Here is a 20,217-nt window from a genome sequence, read left to right as displayed (position 1 = left end):
GAAAAATAAGAATAGATCTCTATAACTTAATTGTTATTATCATTTTAATCACCTTAGGAATGTTAAATTATCACTCAAAAGTCTCATGGTTTTTTTAATTTGGACGAAATTAAGTGACAAAATCGCACCATCACCAGCATTTGCTTGGATTAATTACTCATTTAATTTTTATAATTGAACAAATTCTATCTTAGTTTATATACTTGAAAATCACCATTTTTTATCTTTATTATTATGTTAATTTTAACGTCTTTTAATTCTTACGAGTTTAAACCGTAGAAGCTAAAAAACATTAAAAATATTGACTAAACATAAACCAAAACCGATGTTTGAGTATAGAAAGTAAAAAGAAAAAATTGTACACTAAATAAATAATTAAATTTTAAATGAGTGTTAGGAATCAAGTAAATTATAAGCTATGTTAAACCCATAAAATTAAGCTAAGAACACGTTCAGACAAGTTTTAGCACAAGAGCTTCGATTAGATTAGAGAAAAATAATAAAATCAGCTAAAAAATTTAGAAAAAAATTATATGAAAAAATTTCTACAAGTAAAGCATCAGTTTATTCTAGTTTAATGGAGAAACTTGTTTCAGCCACATACAAACTAGTGTTAAAGAGAAGAGTTCAGGAATCTACATTGTTGCCGAGCACAAAGGAGAAGAGTTCGCTAACCGGAGAGAACTGCACGAGCGCGATGTCCGTAGCGTAACCGGAAACCGGCAGCTTAAGTTCCCGCAAGAGAGAGAAAGCCTCGGGCATTTGGTTTTTGGCGACGTGGTGTGCGACCGAGCAGTAAGGTATCCAGGAATCGAAGGCGAAGTCGTCGGAGATCTCAATACCTTCTTTTCTGATGGCGTCGCAGAGGTGGGACTGGAATTGGAGGAGGGAGAGGGAGGGCGTGGGCGCCAGGAAGAGCAGGTTGTCGGCGTGGTTGGGAAAGGTGCCGACGGAGGAGAAGGAGAGAGAAAGAGGATCGTGCTTGGATGCGAAGGTTCTGAGAAGCGATTCGAGCTTGGAAGGTTCTAGAAAGGGTGCGGAGAAGAGCGTTATGTGAGGGCGCGACTTCATCTCGATGAGGTGAGTGGTGATTTGCCGGCGCGCGAGAACGTTCCACGCCTTCAGCACCTGATTCTCCAACGCCGGATCCAAGTGCAATTCGATCGCAAACCCTTCCGACATTGAAACACTCTTCGATTCCACTTCACCTAATTCCAAACCAGATTTCACCACAGATTGCAAATCCAAGAAGAAGAAGATCAAGAACAAGAAGAGACAAAAGGACTTCTTTATAACGTGCGTTTTGGGAGAAGAACGTTCCGATTACGTTTGTGTTAGGTTGAAACGCGTGAAACTGTACCACCATTTATACCATGGCTGAATCCAAAAAAAAAAAAAGTGGTTACTACGTTGAAGTTGTATGGTGTGGTAGCGTACGAAACAAGGAAGAAAAAAGACTTAATTTTGTCAATAATAAAATGTTGATTGTTTTAGTCTTTTTTTTCTACAATTATTGCTTTCATTTCTTAAATTTTGTACTCATAATAAAAACATATAAAATATTTATTTCAATAATTAAAATAAAAAATTGGATTTAAACGATACATTGTCTTACATAGAAATTAATTAGCCCACTCTGTATATCCTCTGCTAACAGCTAGCTTCCACAATCAAAATCGCTGCAACTTCAACCAGATTTGAGAACTACACTACCATCATTATTGTATACCAAAAAGAAAAGAATGTCTAAAACAAAATCTATGTTTTGTGTATGTAAAAGTTTGAACTAAATAGAATTAAGATGAAAAGCAGAAGGTTTTCTGAGCACAGCAAGAAGCAACTCACTCCACATATCAACAGGGCCAGGCATGCACCAGTGAGTGCAATCATTGTAACCCTTCATCCATTTGTTCCCCCAATGCTCTCCAGGATGACCATCTGCTCTCATAAGCATGGCTCTTGAAACATCCACCACCTCAAACCTACCACCATTTTTCCTTCCTCTCTCAAACTCCTCCATCTGAACATTCCTCACATCCCATTCAAACTTCCCAAAATCCACCTCACCCTCACTCATCGGACCTGTCCTATTGCAGTACCCTCCGGTGTTCCAATACCCATTCTCAAAGTGCGCCGCTGCAAAAGTCCTCATCACCGTCACCATCCTCCTCCTTCTGCACTCCTTGCACTCACTGATATACCTAAACGCTGTTCTCATTGCTTTTCTCAAAGGGAAGTCAGTGTTGTACCTTGTCACGTTCGGTTCGTCGCAGTACACACACCCTATTTCTTTTCCACCTTCGTGCAGACGCATCCCTCTGAAAAACCAGTGCCCACATGAGATCACTGCGTAATCTAAGTCCGGAAGCTCTTTGGCCCAGTCATTGTCTACCTTGTCCAGCTGCATGTTGAACACGCTCGTGCCTGTGCCGTTTACCGTTATTTCCTCGCCCACTACCAGGAACCTGCTCCACAACATCATCAGACTGAAGTTGTGCATTGGGAAATACCATTTCCGGAACCTATCTTCTGAGTCCTTGTACATGTCCTTTGGAACTTCTTCCTGCAATGTAACAAACTTCTCACACCCTCTTGTACGATTTGTCATTTCAGATTTTTGCTTTTGATGATTCAAAAATTTGAACTTTTAGTTTTCTTCGAACTGTTAGTTTCTTTGTCAAGTTTGTAACAATGTTATTTAATTGGTAGTGTGAATGTATAAAAAGTGAAGGTTGATGAAAAAATGAGCTTGATTCGTTAGGGTTTCTTTCTTAATTATCAGTTTCATACCAAACGCGTTATGGGAAGAATATGCAATTTCAAGTTTTCAAAAATAATTTCATGTAAGTCTCATAAAATGACAATTAAAGTATAATGATACAAAATTACATAAAAATCCTTTCAAATTCCTTTTTTTTCTATACCATCAATCACGGAGATCAATTAAAATACCATCAATCACGTAGATTAATTAAAATGAAAATACTCTAGCTTAAATTATTAGTCTTAGGAAGAGAGTTTAAGAGTTTGTTTTTCCCATATAGTATAACAATATTATAATATATTAGCATTTTGTAGAAAATAATATTGTTTTTCTAAGTTAATTTTTAAAATAGTAATTTTTTGAAAAGTTTAGTATTTATATTTTGTAGTAAGAGACACTAAAGCATATTTGATCTTCCCTTAATTCAGTTTAGAAGAATCACATTCTCCTTTGCATGGAAGCAAAGAATTTGAGAACACCGAAAGCCTAAAATTGTGCTACTCAAGTGTGCAACGTGTAAAGGAACCATTCACTAAGTAATGGAATTCATATACCTTCAAATTCAATCACAGAATTTAGTTTTATTTACTTGGATATAAAAATAAATTATTAATACTATTTTTTAAAAACTTGCTACTTTCTAAGAAAACCTTCCAAATAGTTGGGCAAAGTTATCAATAACAACAGCACAATGTCTTAAATTTGAGCAATAGCACAGAATTTTGTGTAATTACTATTAGAGACAAACCTGTGACAAGAGGCATAGAAGCGATTCGACGTGGTTTCTAGCGACAGAGTCACCAATGAAAGCCATTGTTTTGCCATGAACAATCTGAAAGAAGGTGTTGGGATCAAACCTTGGAAGCTCACATTCATCAGGTTTCCATCTCCAATTCAGAAAATCACTGTCCTTTCTGCCATGCCTGAAACAGTTTTTGCCATCAGGGATTGAAGGGCAGCTTGAATTGGTGTAATAGGTTGATGAACCTCCCAATGCTTGCACCCAGTGACCCTTAAAAAGGTCACACGGTTTCTGTTCTGCCACAAAACAAACAAAAAAAAAGAACACAAATTTATGTGATGGGACAAAACGAGACCCACAAAATCAAGTTATAACAGATAAAGGGTGGTGATCAAAATCCATGATCATGATCAAGGTTTTAAATTAGAGCAGTGATCCCAGTGTTTGATTTTTGAGAAAAATGAAAACTTTAAAGAGGTCACAGTTGTGGGTCATAAGAACTGTAAGAAAAGCTTGATGATGGGACGAAATCATGGTTGTGGACCCTTTTTTAAAACCTGAACATGATTATGATGATGAGTGGGATAATGTTTGGGACATACCCGTTGGTGGTTGGGATGATGATGACGATGGTGAAGAAGATGATGATGGTGGTGAAGAAGAAGATGATGATGATGATGAGGGTGAAGATGATGATGGTGAAGATGATGATGATGATGATGATGTCTGTGTTGTGATGATGGCGTGTTCTTGGTTTTGTGAGAAATTTTCAAAGAGGTTAATGCCTTGTTGGGGTATGAGGGTTGAAGGGTTGGGATAGTTGAGGAAGAACAGACAGAAAATTGAAGCCATTAAGAGAGAGAACAAGACAAAAGGCACTCCCTTCCCTAAGGTCAGACCCAAAAACCTCTCTCTTTTGCTATGATTATGATGGTGCTTGTCATGAAACATCGTACTGGATGTCTTCATGGTTTTCTCCAACATCCCTCTGACACTTTACAGAGAGAGAGAGAAAGGAGAGAAAATGGTGGGGTCTGGTTCAATGTGAGAGAAGAAAAGCATGAGACACCAAAATCATAATCATCATAATCAGAGAAAATTTTGGTGTTGTAAAGTTTGTGTAGTTGTGACTGTTACGATATAACAGAAAGAAAAAAGGTTGTAATGTAGCTGCAATGGTGAAACCTAAGTTACAAGAATGTTTTTTTATGTTACACCTGATCTGGAAAAACCAATATAGAAAATGGTTACAAAATTGTTTTTTTGGTCTCCTTTTTTCCTCCAAAAATTACTATTTTATAGTCTAACAGTATATTTCTTTTGTTTTCAATTCAATGCTGATTTAAAAAATAATTCAATTAAAACATTAATTAGGAAAAGAATTATATTAATTGTCACTAACTTCTGATTGTCATACATATATATATCAAGACCGTTTTGAATCATTAATATTGCTTTAAAAATATTTTTTCTAAGATTGATTCTAACCGAACAAAAGTATAAAAATAAAAATCCTTAAATTGACAACTTATATATTAATGTATTAAAATTCATTAATTACTCACTAAATTGTATTTATTTTTTCTTTTAAACTGGGATATTATTATATGGGGTAACAGAATATTTTTAACAATTTATTAAGAAAATAAATTGAGAAGTGTTAATTAGTGTTATGATTTTTACATTTTTGAGCTGAGAAAGCAAATAAGTTTCCACATATGTTGTTACAGAAGATGATGATGATGATGAGTGATGAGAGTTGATGGTGGCCCATGATAAGGATGGTGCAGAAAAGTAAGGTATTAGAAAAGGTGTTTGTTAGAATTTGAACAAGAGTTTGTGGAAGAGCACAATGCTTGTGAAAGAGAAAGCATGGCATGCAATGAAAAGTAGTACTTTTTTTATGTCAGAAGATAACATGAAGGTTGGAATGTGACAGATGTCAAGGTACAAATTAAGCAGTGCATGTGATCCTGTTGGAAGTGTGGACCATTCTCATTAACACAAACCCTAATTTTGCGCCACAATTGTTACACTCTTTTTGCTATGGTCATGGACAGTGTAATGTAAGGTCTAAGACCACTTCAGAGACTCCACTTTCTCGCATGCCATGTGACAGATATGGTGGATCAAAAGTTTGACCCTTCTTTTCTGGAACATGGTTGGTCAAAACTCAATCAAAAAATTCACACCGGTAAAGAGTCAATAGTCACAAATATAGGGTAAAAGGGATGATGGAATAAACTTGGTAATGGTAGAAAATAGAGTAGTGCTGACATGTATAAATCAATTATAAATTAAGTAAAGAATAAAAGTATAAAAGAGGAAAGGGATATTTTGAGAATTACGGTTAAATAAAAGAAATACAAGTTACAGATTTTTACAATTTTTTATGAAAGTTAACAGATTTAATCATCATAATTACGTAATTATGCATGGAATAATAATGTGAAGGTTTATTCTTTTGTGGGCGTATTCATTCTAGAATGAGTTGTAGAAAATTAGTATACAATAGTACAACTTATTAAATGCATTCGTATAATAAAACAGTAGTAAAAAATATTTCATGAGAACGCGTTGAATTGACGGTGAAGATGAGAGTTATTGTCGGTCCATTTATTTAAATCAACGAATGTAATTTCATCACTAAAACGTATTATGTGTGAAGATATAGCTTATTACATGTATTCTTTTTAAATGTTTCCTTTTATCAGTTTCTAATAAGAAATAAAAGATTCATTTGTTTTATAGTAAGAAAAAAAAAACTAATTCTCACACATAGTCTTAAACCAAAAACAAGCACAGCCCTCACAGAAGTATGAAACTTAAATTTACATAAACACTTTGATCATATTCCATAGCCTAAAATGAATTTGGTCAAAATGTAATTAAACCAAAATCAAAACAAACACGTGTGGCTGCGAATTTGAAAAGATGTTAAGATCTGTAGAGCTTAGTTTTGAGAGTAAACAGATCCTAGTGCATAGCCAACCTTCTTTCTTTCTTTTTTCTTGTTTTTTAGAAAATTGAATGAAGGTATCATTCTTCAGAGAAACGGAAGGTATCATTCTTCTTCAGAGAAACGGAAAACAGATTTTCATTTGAAAGCAGAGTAAATGTTCGAATGGTGGTTTCCCCAGAAGTACTTGCTATGAGTATGTTATCGATTTGGTATATTATTAGGGAAGGAACCAATGCTCATCAACTTGTAGCTAATTCAAAACAAAGAAATAAAATGAAGTGCAACCGTGATAAATATATCAATCTCCAATCCTTTAACTCGAGATTGATTACTCAAAAGAAAGTTACTGATTATATCATTCTTTCCAAATTCTGACAACCAAGTGCTCATACCAAACATATTGGAACAGACTCTGTAAATTTTCAACCAAATTGTTGAGCCAATGCACTGAAATATCGAATTGTATGGACAACATCCAAAATCACGATTTACAACAACTTTCATACAGCTACAAGCATGCCACTGGTCTCGTATTTCCTACTGTCCAGAGAACATTTGTGTTCATAACATAAACACTTGTCTTTAAGTAACTATGCAGAATTGTACACTTGACAAACGACAAATTCTTGCTGAAAGGAGGGCGGATCATGTCTTTTGCAGGCATATTCGATGCCTGACTATGCTGTCTTTAGTGCAATTCATTTTTTTTAAAGGATAACTACTGTAATAAGAATTAACGAATCACAAATTTATGTTGCAGCTAAAAACATCAAGGCATTGCCCATACAATAAAAGGAAGAATTCAAAGAAACTCTATAAACAAATTACCAAAAGAAAACGACGCAAGTGCAGGGCGATAACAAATAGAGGGAAGAGACACATAGGCCATGGTGGCTAACCTGTGCATATATCAATAACCAGAATGTGATAAGTGACAAAATTCGAAAGTCAAGACTACAGCAATAACTATATATGTAACAAAAGTTGAAAAAAAAATGATTTAAAGAAGACAAACTGGCCTCAAGCCTAGCCAGTTCATACATCCAATCCTCTCCTTCCAAATGCTCGAGAATGGATTGGGGTCGGTGCTGTTGCAGAACAGTCACAGTCAAACACTTGATGCCAATTTCTCTGATTCTAGGCGGCATTATCACACCTGCTGTTTCAGTTAGATATCTACACAGGAAACACTTATCTGCAAGCGACAATCTGGGAGCAGATTCATACAAAACAACTGCATCAGAGGATCTGGATCGCTATACCAAGTCAGAAATGAAGCGGCACATCAGCAGCAAGGGTACCATCTCTGCTCATTTTCCATGGCTCAACACTCAAATATCTCCAATTTATCAGACAATTTTCCTTAATAGCTGCACCAGAACAGATACAAATTCAATACATTACAAAATAAGGAAATTGCATAGCAAAAATACATCAGTATATCGAACAAATACACGGATATTTGGCACAAGCATAGAGAACTATTCTTTTCAACAAAATATGCTAAGATTCAAAAATACAAAATTATACCACATTTAAAAACGCCAAATACAAGGCAAACTCATGGACAAAGCGAGCTAATAGGGCTCGCAGAAACATGAAATAACATCAAATTTCAGCCAAGAAAATAATAGCAAAAAGATTAGGGGGGCCAGAAGGCATAAAATTGGCTAACCTCTTGAACATTTGTGTTGACGAACCATGACACTATTGCCGTGAGTGTTGCTTATAACCGAATCTTTCAGCATCCCAACCACCATCAGGCTCTTTTCTTTTCAATGCAGCAGCACCTGCCATCTGAAACATCTTCAAGGGGTCCTCAATTGAGGCTTGTGGGTTCGGGACAGACATTTGCCGCAATCCTGAAGGCAATCTTTCGTCCCTCCGTTCTGTATCTGCTACACCAGGCCCTGAATTAAGATCCAGACTTTGACTTCCCCATTTTCTGCTGTCAGGTATCACATTACTAGTACCACCTGGAAGACTCATAACATATGGACGAGGATATGTGGATGAAACGACACCACCAGGCCCAACTGGCTGTGTAGGCATGGTAGGAAAACATAGCCCGCCCACATTCGACGAATCCATAAATGCAGTTGAACCAGAAAAGGAGTTTGAGGATAATGGAAAATTGGTTTCAAATGGAAATCCAGGATATGGAAAAGCTGTAGTGGATGGATAAGCAACAGCCGGTGAGGATGAGAGTACTGATCCCCTGTAGATTTCAGGACCAAAAGGAGTGCTACCTGTTGGACCCATTATTCGTTGTGCCCCAGCACCAGTAACATAACTCTGCTCCCCTCTACCAGATAGAAGTGGCGGGACAGTAATTGCAGAATAGGAATTTCCAGGAGGAAACCATGCAGAATAATTTCCATATTCAGCATTGTTTGTTCTCGTGCTATGAACAGCACTTGGAAACGGCACAGAATTTTTCATCTGCTGCTGACTACGTGTAGGGACTTCACTACCAACTTCTTCAAGGCCAGGCCCGTTATTTAAGTCAAAGTCTCTTGAGACACTTCCACCATTAGACAACCCACTAGACAATGACGGCTTGCTTGGTAAAACAGGGATATCCAGTTTGCTTATAGAGAAAGTACCAATTTCAGGAGTCTCATCAACTCTGTTTAAATCAAGATCAAGTCCCACACTACGATCATGTGGTCCAGAATCTAAAGAACCATGTGAACCAACATCTTCAAAACATCTTTCATCTGCCACATTCAAGTCAAAATCTAAGGGGGCGCGATTTTGTTTGATAGAAGTGACATCAACAGAACTAATATCATTAGTAGAGGACTGCATCTCAGCATTTTTCCTAGGTTCAGCTGGTCGAAATGCACTGGTGGCAGCAGATCCTTTCCATCCAAGCTCCCCCTTGATCCTCAATGGGTTTTCTGGTGGAATAACAGGCCCTTTAGCAGCGGATGCAACGGTAATTGAAGGGTGGAAGCCACCAGAGATGGACGAAATAGGAAAAGGCAATGGGCAAGGAACATGAACTGCAGATGATGTGATAGGATCATCCTGTCTGGCAATCTCCCCTTGACTTACATCATCAACAGGAAAGCCTTCATTTAAATCAAAGTCAAGTTTCACAGCTGCATCAGCACCAGCTGCAGAGCATGCATGCCTCTCTCCTGATACTTCAGACAGATTTGCATCAAGCTTTTGCTCACATGATTTGGACACTTCACTCTCTGTCCTAGACACTCCTTGTAAATCAGGCTGAACTGATGAACCAGAACACGGACCAATGGTTTCTTTTTTGCCCGTATTAACTTCAGCACATTCATTAGAATCATCTGGAGCAGAAGAATCCTGGTCCATTGGTCTTACCTCAGGCTCAATCACAACTGACTTCATGTCATCAGCACTATCATCCTTGGGTACAATTAAAGCATTGCCAGAAGCAGGTGACTCCTTTTTTAAATATGCAGACTCACAGTTTTCAGCAATTGGAGAGGCCTTTTGCGCTAGTATTCCAGTACCAGTTGCTTTCTCCAGACTAATCTGGTTCTCATTATCCACACCTGAAGTTAACTCCGGCTGCTTTTCACCAGATTCGTTTTCTGACTCAACATTTGTAACAGGTTTTGAAACCAACATTTTCTCATCCTCAATGATCTCCTCATTCATGTGATCAACCTTCTGATCATCATCCAAAGAGTAGGCCCTTGGCATTAATTTAGAGTCTGAAACTCCAGTGTCTGCATTACTCTCCTTTTTAGCTGTCAGAATTGTGACAGAAGCATTTTCTTTGGTTTCGGGCCGTAAGCATGGACCTTCAACATTTTGTGACAAATTTGTAGGGGAGACATGTATATTAGTGTCATGGGAAGATGAAATGGTTTCACCATCCCCTGAAAAATCACGTGACAGAGTCATGGCAGGATGCCTCAACTCATTTTTTATCTGCAATGAATCAACTGTATTCAAAGGATGCTCTCCTGTAGCCCTACCATTCAACTCTGAAAGAGTGCGAACAGCTGCTTCACCAGAATGCTTTAACTTCAAATCATTGCCTGAGCACATTTCATCTCCTGCAGGAGACTTTCTCTCGGGGGATGCCACAGGTGACGCATTTTCTGATCTGGATATTTCCCCAGCAGCCACAGTAGCTAGTAGGTTCATCCCATCATCTCCATGGGAAACGGATGAACTTGCTTCAGAAAACTTTACACAGCTTTCAACTAATGCATTCATGGGGCTTAAAGAAGCATCATAAGTCTGCCCTGATCTGGAAACAAACCCAGATGGCAAACTAGTCGGCTTTGATGTTTCCAATACCTTATCACTATCTTCATTTGCCCTGCTTCGCTCATCAACTATTGGAGTACCCTTACCTTCATCACCAATCAAAGCATCATTAGCATCACAAGCCTCATTCATCATATTTGACACATGGGTCAGCAAACACTCGGTCTTAGTTTTCACTCTTCTGTCCTGATTATCATTCCGGTCTGCAGGAGATGAAGCTTTGCTGCTCGTTGTAGCTGGTTCTTCAAAAGAGCCCCCGCTAGCTCCCCTTGATGGACTGCGACCAGTGTTTGGCAACCTAAGAATCAATCGCTGGTTGTTCCCTTGATCGGCAATGGCCTGGTCAACTGATTTTTCGTGGGATGCTCGAGTTGGTGATACTTTCTCAGAAGGTGAATTTCTTGTTGAATGTTTTGCAGAGTTGTGCTCCTTTTGACCTACTGCAGCACCAGCCCCATGTACACCATTGCTTGACTTGCGAATTCGAGATGTACAACCATGAATTTTACTTCCACTCATTGACACTGCAGTGGAGCTCTTTGCATCTTCCTTGCAAGAACCAATAGTCTTAGCATGTTCACTAGAACAAGTTATACTGTTATTTTGAGATTGACTAGAACTGCTGCTCCTCTCCTCTTTGATAGGTGTCAAAGGTAGATCTGACGTTGCAGCTCCAACAAAGAATTTACTGTTTTGATCTTTTGAATTCACACCTGCGGGGGTAGTCAATGATTTAGTAGAGCCAGGAGATGAAGACTTTGACAAAGCTTCTCCAGAACTTAACTTAGATTGGGAACTTTTAGATAATGAGGGTTGAATTACAGAGCTCTTCACGACGTTATCAGAGGACCCACCTGTTTTCCTATTTCCAACATGAGGAGACTCCGAGTTTGCTGGCTTTGCTGGCCAAGAAACAGCACGGTTTGAACCAGACTTTGAATCATTCATGTTCATTTCAGCTTCCACACGCCTCTTCCATGTGTCCACTAAACTCCGGGCTTTCCTCTGAATTTCAGCATTCTTGTGCGTGCGTAAATGATTGACAGACTTTCCAACATTACAGGTCTGCAGTGCATGAAGGTTCACAGGAAGCTTATCCAATGCACGCAGTAAAGCTAATAAAAAATCATCAACAGACTTGTCACCTTCTTTGGGATTTCCATCACCAATTTTGCCCTTGTGGACCTCCTGCAGCCATTCGTCCAATACAGGTAAACCCCTAAGCTGTACAAACCAGCCCAGACAATCGTACCGGTCTGTAAGTGCAATTACATCAACAAGCATTATCCGCCCAGGTAAATCAATCTTTTTATCAGCACTGTCAGGCTGCATAAGCTGTACCAGTTTTTCAACTCCTTCAAAGTCCACAAGCCCACCTTTATCAGTTATTTTAGCAATCTCGGACTTTAACATGCTCTCCGGTCTAAACTGACCAGAATCTCCATCTTCTATCTTAAACAACCGCTCCTTTTTAGATGAATCAGAACCCTGATCACCCCGCTCTCTCTTTTTACCCTTACCCTGTGCACCAAACGAAGAACTATTTTGTATGTTGTCAGAACCAGATTTCAAAGACTGTGTTGATGCTGGACCATTCAAGGGTTTTGGAGAACGGCCTCCTGACTGCACAGCCCCATGCATTTCTAGTTTTGTCTTGTCTAATAGCTGGTTAACTTCTTCCTGTTGTTCCTGAATTCATTCATCAACAGACCAAAAATGTATAAATAAAATCATTATATACAAAATTATGACAAAATGATATTTATAAGAAAACTAACATTAAGGTAGTCCTTATCAGTTAGCCACCATAAACAGTTGTTCTCAATGTCATAAACTCGTCGACAGACAAATGCGGATATCCCTGAAGGAAGTTCAACACCTTTACGAAGAAATGCGACTTTACACGGATGGAGTAATGATGCAGCAGGTGTTTCATCCTTGTGAAAGGAGTAAAAAACTTCGTTCGGTGCAGCTTCCAGCACAATTCCTTTAGCAAGTTTTAAATCAGCAGGTCGGTAAAGCCAATGCACTTCTAAACTTGGACTTTCTTGTTTATCATAAGTTAGCTTGCGAATTATTCCAATAAAAGGAGGGGAGTCCCTAGGTGGCTTGAAGAGTGCACAATCACCAGCGCGAATCTTGCGTCCATCCTACAATGATTATGTACAGTGTTTAAATAACCAAAATCTACAAATATTCAAGCAAAAAAGGGTGGTATTTTATAGAAATATATTATTATCGTAGATGCAATTAAAACTAAGAGAAGAAAGAATCCCAATGCATAAACAATGTCAGATAACACAACAAAGATTTAGTTATCAAATGCAGACAGCAACAATTATAATCAGATATCATGCATACAATTTACACTCAGGATTTACAACGAAGAATTCAATATACCTTTATTATTGTCACTTAAATGTTATTATTATTACATTAATACATTCAATAACATAGAGCAGTGAATGTCATAACATTTCACCTCAAAATCCCAATAATTAAAAATAACATTCCAAACAATAAATAAAACCATCACAATAAAAGTAGAACGCAAGCTTAAAAATCACAAAAAAATGTTAACATTTTTCCCAAATCAGTATCCCCATAGCAAGACCACAACAACATCTTCCTAATTTCCATCAATCACACACAAGTATTCTCTAATATGAAAAAAAAAAACAAATAAATAAAACCCCACTACTCATATAGATTAAGATCGAGAAAACCAAGGACAAACAAAAAATAGGTCAAACTAGAAAACACAAACACAAAGGAGATTACCGAGTTTCTTCAATTAAAATCACAACTATACTTTTTAATTAAAAAATTGACATAATGAGAAAATTGATAGAAAACGCAGTGAAAGATTGATAACGGTTTAGATTTATATATATATATATATATATATATATATATATATATATATATATATATATATATTTATATATACTTTGCATATAAATTGAGACGGTGAAGAATCGATGGCTACAGTGGTCGCGTTAGCAGGTACAGGCCACATGTGCCGATTGTGTTTCCACTGGTCACCACCACACCCATGCATAATCCTCCATCTTCCGTGTCGATCCCAGCTTCGCCCCTAAAAAGAAACATCAATTCGAAACCGAAATCGCACTCCTCGTCTTTGAAACCCTAGATTTGGAACCACAGCTGAAGGGGGAAACCCTAGATCAAGAACGGCATCGCAGATCTCCTCCTCCAATCCGCCTTCGGTGAGGTAGTAAAAGGGGATTTTAGGACTCGGTTACGTGCGTTCCCAATGATCGGCTACTACAGAAAGGGGGAAGGGTTCTTCTTCGCGTAACAGATCGAGCCATCGCTTTGGAAACTAGGAAAATCCAGAGATTTTGTGCGAAGAAATAGCGAGATGAGACAGAGAGTGAAAGACAGAGAAATCGCGAGAAGAGAGAGAAAGGGTTGGATGAAGAGGGTGTTGCGCTTCACTCACGCGAAACGGTGAGATTTTGTTGAAAGAAAATTTGGGAGATTTTTAGAGAGGATGAGAGAGAAAAGAAGATGAAGAAAATACGAGAAAGAATATAAAAATAATTATTATAAAATGAAAATTATATATTTTGATTGATTGATGTCTACGATTCCACACAGTAAAACCACGACGTGGACATGCTAAACGACACCGTTTGGTGCTTCCGTTACGGACACATGTGTATCTCTATCTCTTTTCAAACTTTTCTGTTTGGTTTTTTTAAAATAATGTTAACGGAAACGTAATATAATTCATTATTCATATAATAAAAAACTATTTATATAATAAAAACTTATAAAAATTAATTATTTTTATAATTATTAATTATAAAAGTTATTTTATAATTTAATAAAAAAATTATTGTAGCAAAAAAAGTGCACTCACATGCATTACTGTGTTTCTACTAATTAATAAATAATAATAATTAAATAGGATAATAATTTACTAAAATAAATCATTTATAATATTTATTATTCATCACAAACATAAATTAAATTAATTTCTGATATAGTGAATTAATTAATCTTACAAATTAGTTTTATTTTCTAATTATAAAAGATTATCATATCTTATTTTTATTTTTACCTTTTTACAAGTAAATAGAAAAATTTTAAAAATGGGTAAAATATTACATCTACAACAAAGTTATAAATAGGGGAAAAAATTTGTATACTTTTAGTGTTTTATAAAAGGAATTTATTTTAATATCTAATATTACTTTTCCAGAAAAATAAATAAAATAGTGAATATATGTATGTTTTAGGGTTGGTTTAATGCTACCTACTTCATTTTTTATATATAGGAGACTTATGTTTATATATTTATTTATAATAATAAATATCTAATTTTAAGTATATGATCATAATTAAGTTACTAGAATATAGCAATATTTTAATTTATAAAAAATGGAAACATGGTATAATATCTTCCTCTTACAGAGATGGATAATGGCTTTTGTTTGTAATTAACATTGCATCTACTTATTTGCATGACATGGGAGTCTTTGTTTGATGTACATGGAGTAGCAAATGATGGTCATCTGCAATTATCTTTGGATTATTCTATTTTTTAATAATAGTTACTGTAATTAATTAATTAATTAAGTAATTGATTGATTTCCTATTATTAAAAGGAGGGTTTGTTTAATGAAATATTTTTAGAAATATAGATGTTGAAATATTTATTCTCATGTGTTGAAAGAATTTTAGATTCTCAGTCATCTCTTCTTTCTTAAAAAAAATTATCAATATGCAGTTTTTGTTCTCATGTAAATGAGTTACTGTCCTAAACAAATATGGGAAGTTATTTTATTACAGATCTTATTATACTTTTACTTTTTTTAGTTTAATTGTTTTAAAATTTAGAAAACATTTATTAAAATATAAATAATGAACAAAACATATTTTACATATGTTTAAGAAAATATTTGTTATTTTATATTTTACAATGATATTAATAGGAATTTTGATGTAGTTTTGTAGCCAACAATGTCACACAAATCACTAGTGGCCAAAATATTGATGGTTTCCAAACAACTTAATATACTTTAATGTATGTGTGTGAGTATATATATAATAAAATAATTTTTTTTTAAACATAGAATTTATAGGATTTTATATAAATTTGTCAAAAGCATAGAAAATAAACAAAATATAAAATCTTAAGCTTAAACTATTGTCGAAATATGTTACCCAATTTACCCTCTATAAAATATAATAATATGAATTATATAAAACACAAATAAAAATATGGATAAATTAACGTAACCTAAAGTTAAACATATATACACATTCATATTTACATCAATACTTTTTTATCATAAGTTATTATGAAAAATTAACAGTTATTATTATGAATTATTATAAAAAAAATCACAGAGATGAGTCAAAAGAAATATACACACAAATAAAATATATTAACATTACACTGTTTCTTTAAAAATGAAAAAAAAAATACATATATAATCATTATGAATAACATCTTAATGAATCATAAGTTAATATTTGATTAATAAATTATATTTAAAAAAATGTTAAAATGATAAATAAAATAAATTAATATAAATGGTAATTAGTGTAAAATAATTTATTTTAATATGTTATTCTAAAACTTTGTTGTTGTTTTATTTATTAAATTTTATAATAATTTTTATTTTTATTCTAATTTATATTTTAAAATTATGTTTATATTAAATTGTTTTTAGAAAGGTTATTTTTTAAATATATTCTAAAAAATTATTTTATAAATCAATCACATCCATTACAAATTTTTCATTCTTTTTTCTTAATCCAAATAACTTCACTCTTCATTCTATTTCCTTTTCTATCTTTCCTTTTTGTTACTCTTCATTCCATTTAATAATTAAGACTTTGTTGTAGTATTAAATTACATTCATAAAGAACAAGCAAAATAAAGTCAATCAAAACTATGATTTGTGTAAGCAGTTTAATTTCTATAAAGAACTGTATTATTTTGTCCTCCTCAAGTGGTTTGCAAAAAAGAAACGTTATTTTGGTGTAGGGTTAGATATTTAAAGATTTACTTAGATTTTTAAAGCTTCCAAGTAAGAATGTTTCTTTAGATAAAAAGAATTAATCATTGCATTTAATAAATAGATTGTTTGTTTAGATTTGTAAAAATTGTTATAGTTGGACTATCTTTTATCTATAACTTTTTGATTGTGTAAAGCTTATATGATATTAAAAACATGCATGGAGACGATTACCAATGTAGTTGATATGTTAAACAAATTTAAGTAAGTTTTAGGTGTTATTTTTGTTGTGAAGTTTCTTATAAGTGGAAGAATTATACTCCTAGATGCAATATCATTTAAGTGGTGGTGAGTAGTGTGTAAAGATTACTTTCAATACTTATCATCGTTAAATTAATAATGTGAAAGTTTAGGTTTTGAAAATTTCTATACAAAAGCTAACACATACTTATATTAGGAAAATAATCAAATTACATTAGATACCTTCTAGCATAATATAAGATAAAGAAGTCTTGGACACTAAATGTGATTGTGTTCAACATATTACCTACAAAATGATGAACAATTAGAATGACCAATTCAATTTGTAAGAGATTTGCTTAGAACTCGTGTCTTAGGTATTTTAGGTGATTGAGATCGATTTTTTTTCATTGGTAAAATTTACCTATAATAAAAGTTGTTCAAAAAACAATTGTGACTCATTATAAGCATTATATGGGAAAAGGTACAAAGTTTATTTGTGTTTGTTTTAGGATGGATGGCGTTTGCTTCCTGGATTTGGATTATTGAATCAAACCAATAAAATATGTAAAAACAATTCAAGAGATATTAATCAAATAAAGAAAACAATTTTCATAATTTTGATGACTCTATCATATTCTCAAGAGAATCGCTTTTGTAGCATATGAAATTGATTTACCATATTTTTTATCAACTTCCATAATATATTTCATGTTTCACAACTTAACAAGTATATGTTTAATCTTGAATGTATTATGGAGTTTAATTCAATGCAAGTGAAGGATAATTTATCTTTTGAAGTCAAGGTTGTGAGCATTGTAAGTTTTCATGTGAAACAACTTTGTAATAAGAACATAAAAGTAGTCATGGTGTTGTGAGATCTTGAATATGATTATTCCACTTGGAAGATAGAAGAATATATGTGTTAATATTATCCTTGTCCTTTTTTTTTGGTAAGTAAAGTTATGCATAATTAAGAGTGATTTGAGTCCCATGGGCCTAAGTCCATTTACCTTCTTAACTCTTTCTTTTTTTCTATTAATTTCTCACCAAGTTTTTCTCTCTATTTCTTTCTCTACAAGTATCATCTTCCATCTCTTTAAGTTTCTCACTCTTATTCTCATCCTTTTCAAGATCAAATCTTACCTAACAAGATTGAATTTAGAATAAATGATTTTTAGTGTTACAAAGGTCCTCTAATTCTCTTCTTGTTCATGTTTGAGTTCAAATTCACTTTAATCAATTGATAAAAATGATTGTAAGAACTAGTTTAACCTTTAACTAAAGTTTAGTTATGTTGTTTTAGATTTTTATATTTTTTTTATGCTCTCAAACTGTTTATTTTTTCTTGAAGTGCAAGTAATTTCCAAGAGATGTTATAATTGTTGAATTATTGTAAATTTGGCATGTATGAGAATGAAATTGAATATGAAATTTCATGGTAGTTTGTGTATATATGAAAATTAGAAAGTTAATAGCATTCTTATGAGTGACTTATTACAAATCGAATGACAACTTTTGATTGATTGAATCTTTAAGGAATATTTGAATATAAAAAAACTTAGTTTGGATTTTGAAACCTGGTAGAATAATTAGATTTATTTTATTAAATGAATTGTGTTGGTGTGATGCTATAATTTCATAAAATTGTACAAGGGGATGGTTGTTATGCAATTTAAGATTGTTGAGAAACTCTATAATGATATCTTTTAGTTTGTAGTTAGTATGCAAAATTGTAATTTATGCATAATCTGCTCAGGGACAAAATTTTGCTTAGCGGATTCTGTCCAAAAAGTAAAAATTACTCTTAAGCTTGCTTAAATGTGCTTTTGGGGATTGCAATGCGCTTGGTAAATTCTTTCTAAATTGGTTTAGTAAATTGAAATTCGTGCAACAAATTTAGACTTGAGAATAATTAGATGAAAGTAATAATTTAGTTCACTTGGTGATGCAATTTCACTCAACAACTTTGTCATGTTTTGTAATGTTATATTTAATTAGACATATTAAGGATTTTTTTTGAAAATATTGATAAATGACTATGAAAAACTCTTATCATATGCAAAAGTGGAATTTGTTTAAGTATGATACCTTGAATGAAATGGTGCGAAAAGTAGGCAAAATGCATAAGAATATATAGTTGAATTATGTATTTAAGATCGTTGAAATTTATTTCTTAGTAGTGTCTCATAAAAGTGATAAGACGAAGCTTAGTATTAAACAATGGGCTCTCAAATAATTTCTTGCAAAAGATGCATTTGATGAAGCTCGTCAAATACAACCTCAAAAGGATATAAATGCTATCAAAAACACTTTTTAAAACATATTTTATTGCAAAAGATCTTCTTTTTCAATTAGTTGAAAATAAATAATATGAAGTTTAAAAAGACAAGAGTTAAGAGATATTTATGTAATATATTTTCATACTAGTTCATTTGAAAATCCAAATTATGTTCAATTCCTTATTAACACAATCAAGTTCTTTTAACATAGACTAACACTATGAGGTACAAGATAAGTATTATTTAAACCTAACTATTTCTTACTAAATAGCAAATATTCATGGGATACAACCACGTTTAGTTAAAAACAAGTACTTTTTTTAATACAACTACTTTTGGTTAAACAATAATTATTCTTTTGACACAACCAGTTCTAATTAAGCATGAGTATTTTTTTTATCCAACCATTTTTGGCTAAACACTTTGTTAAACAAAGGGGTTTGATTTAAATGACCACAAGGTTTTGCTCAATAAAATGTTGACATCTTAAAATGAAAACAAGATGATAAACAACGTAGACAATGTTCCTACTTACACAAAGATAACTAATGCATGAGAATGTTAAGGTCTTTTTTGTAAGCATCCTTAAGTTTTCTTCTTCACTGATATCTTTAAATAAATGTTGAGAAGAAAAAAATCGTTGTAATAAACATTCACATTCAATCCATTAAAGATACAAGAAATGATAAATAAAGGATTTCTTTTAACTTAAACAAAAGTTTTTTTTAGAGAATTGCTTGACCGAAAATGACATCGCAAAAATTTAGTTGAATCAGGGGTCAAGTTGTAGTGTTATTCTTACTTGAATGAAAATAAGGTCTAAAACAAGGTTTGAACTTTGTTATAGTGAAAATTATCAAACCATTAATCTCATATAGGAGTAAAAGCCAATTTTCAAAGATTTTATTCAAAGTCATTTTAACAAATACAAATTTCAAAGAGTTCAAAATGATCAATATTAATTT

The 20,217-nt window shown here is 33.7% G+C and overlaps 2 protein-coding genes across 10 annotated transcripts; both read right to left on the bottom strand.

The window, feature by feature from the left end:
- Positions 1–510: 510 nt before the first annotated feature.
- Positions 511–7,375, bottom strand: LOC108344906 (xyloglucan O-acetyltransferase 3-like). Of its 7 annotated transcripts, none has more exons than XR_008244815.1 (5): positions 4,109–4,710; positions 3,513–3,802; positions 1,846–2,563; positions 1,616–1,704; positions 1,204–1,377 (listed from the first exon to the last, which is right to left on the bottom strand). XR_008244815.1 is itself a non-coding variant. In XM_052867166.1 (5 exons), exons 1-4 carry the CDS (start codon positions 4,488–4,490, stop codon positions 1,651–1,653), a joined length of 1,425 nt encoding a protein of 474 aa, XP_052723126.1. In that variant the 5' UTR covers positions 4,491–4,711; the 3' UTR covers positions 1,204–1,377; positions 1,616–1,650. The 7 variants fall into 7 exon arrangements, 4 of the variants coding, with proteins under 4 accessions (XP_017438930.1, XP_052723126.1, XP_052723127.1 ...); XM_052867166.1 differs by having other exon boundaries at positions 1,616–1,685; positions 4,109–4,711; XR_008244816.1 differs by lacking the exon at positions 4,109–4,710 and adding an exon at positions 7,297–7,375 and having other exon boundaries at positions 1,616–2,563.
- LOC108345521 (uncharacterized) lies at positions 7,357–14,271 on the bottom strand. Of its 3 annotated transcripts, XM_052867165.1 has the most exons (5): positions 13,685–14,271; positions 12,513–12,884; positions 11,589–12,423; positions 8,144–11,447; positions 7,357–7,838 (listed from the first exon to the last, which is right to left on the bottom strand). In XM_052867165.1, the coding sequence occupies exons 1-4, from the start codon at positions 13,793–13,795 to the stop codon at positions 8,176–8,178; spliced, it is 4,590 nt and encodes a 1,529-aa protein (XP_052723125.1). In that variant the 5' UTR covers positions 13,796–14,271; the 3' UTR covers positions 7,357–7,838; positions 8,144–8,175. The 3 variants fall into 3 exon arrangements, with proteins under 3 accessions (XP_052723125.1, XP_017439584.2, XP_017439585.2); XM_017584095.2 differs by having other exon boundaries at positions 8,144–12,423; XM_017584096.2 differs by having other exon boundaries at positions 8,144–12,423; positions 13,724–14,271.
- Positions 14,272–20,217: the final 5,946 nt, after the last annotated feature.

This window comes from Vigna angularis, chromosome 8, assembly GCF_016808095.1.
Source record: "Vigna angularis cultivar LongXiaoDou No.4 chromosome 8, ASM1680809v1, whole genome shotgun sequence".
Lineage (NCBI taxonomy): Eukaryota > Viridiplantae > Streptophyta > Magnoliopsida > Fabales > Fabaceae > Vigna > Vigna angularis.
This window is presented reverse-complemented; position numbering and strand designations above follow the sequence as displayed.

Bases quoted from the DNA above. Each gene is read 5' to 3' on its own strand.
- LOC108345521 (XM_017584095.2), bottom strand. From the start codon at position 13,795: ATGCATGGGTGTGGTGGTGACCAGTGGAAACACAATCGGCACATGTGG. The intron at 12,885-13,684 runs GTATATATAAAT...TAATCATTGTAG, and splicing joins CGTCTCAATTTATATGCAAA to GATGGACGCAAGATTCGCGC. The intron at 12,424-12,512 runs GTTAGTTTTCTT...GAATGAATTCAG, and splicing joins CTGATAAGGACTACCTTAAT to GAACAACAGGAAGAAGTTAA.
- LOC108344906 (XM_052867166.1), bottom strand. From the start codon at position 4,490: ATGTTGGAGAAAACCATGAAGACATCCAGTACGATGTTTCATGACAAG. The intron at 3,803-4,108 runs GTATGTCCCAAA...GTTTTGTGGCAG, and splicing joins ATCATCCCAACCACCAACGG to AACAGAAACCGTGTGACCTT. The intron at 1,686-1,845 runs GTGAGTTGCTTC...ATCTGGTTGAAG, and splicing joins TGGCCCTGTTGATATGTGGA to TTGCAGCGATTTTGATTGTG.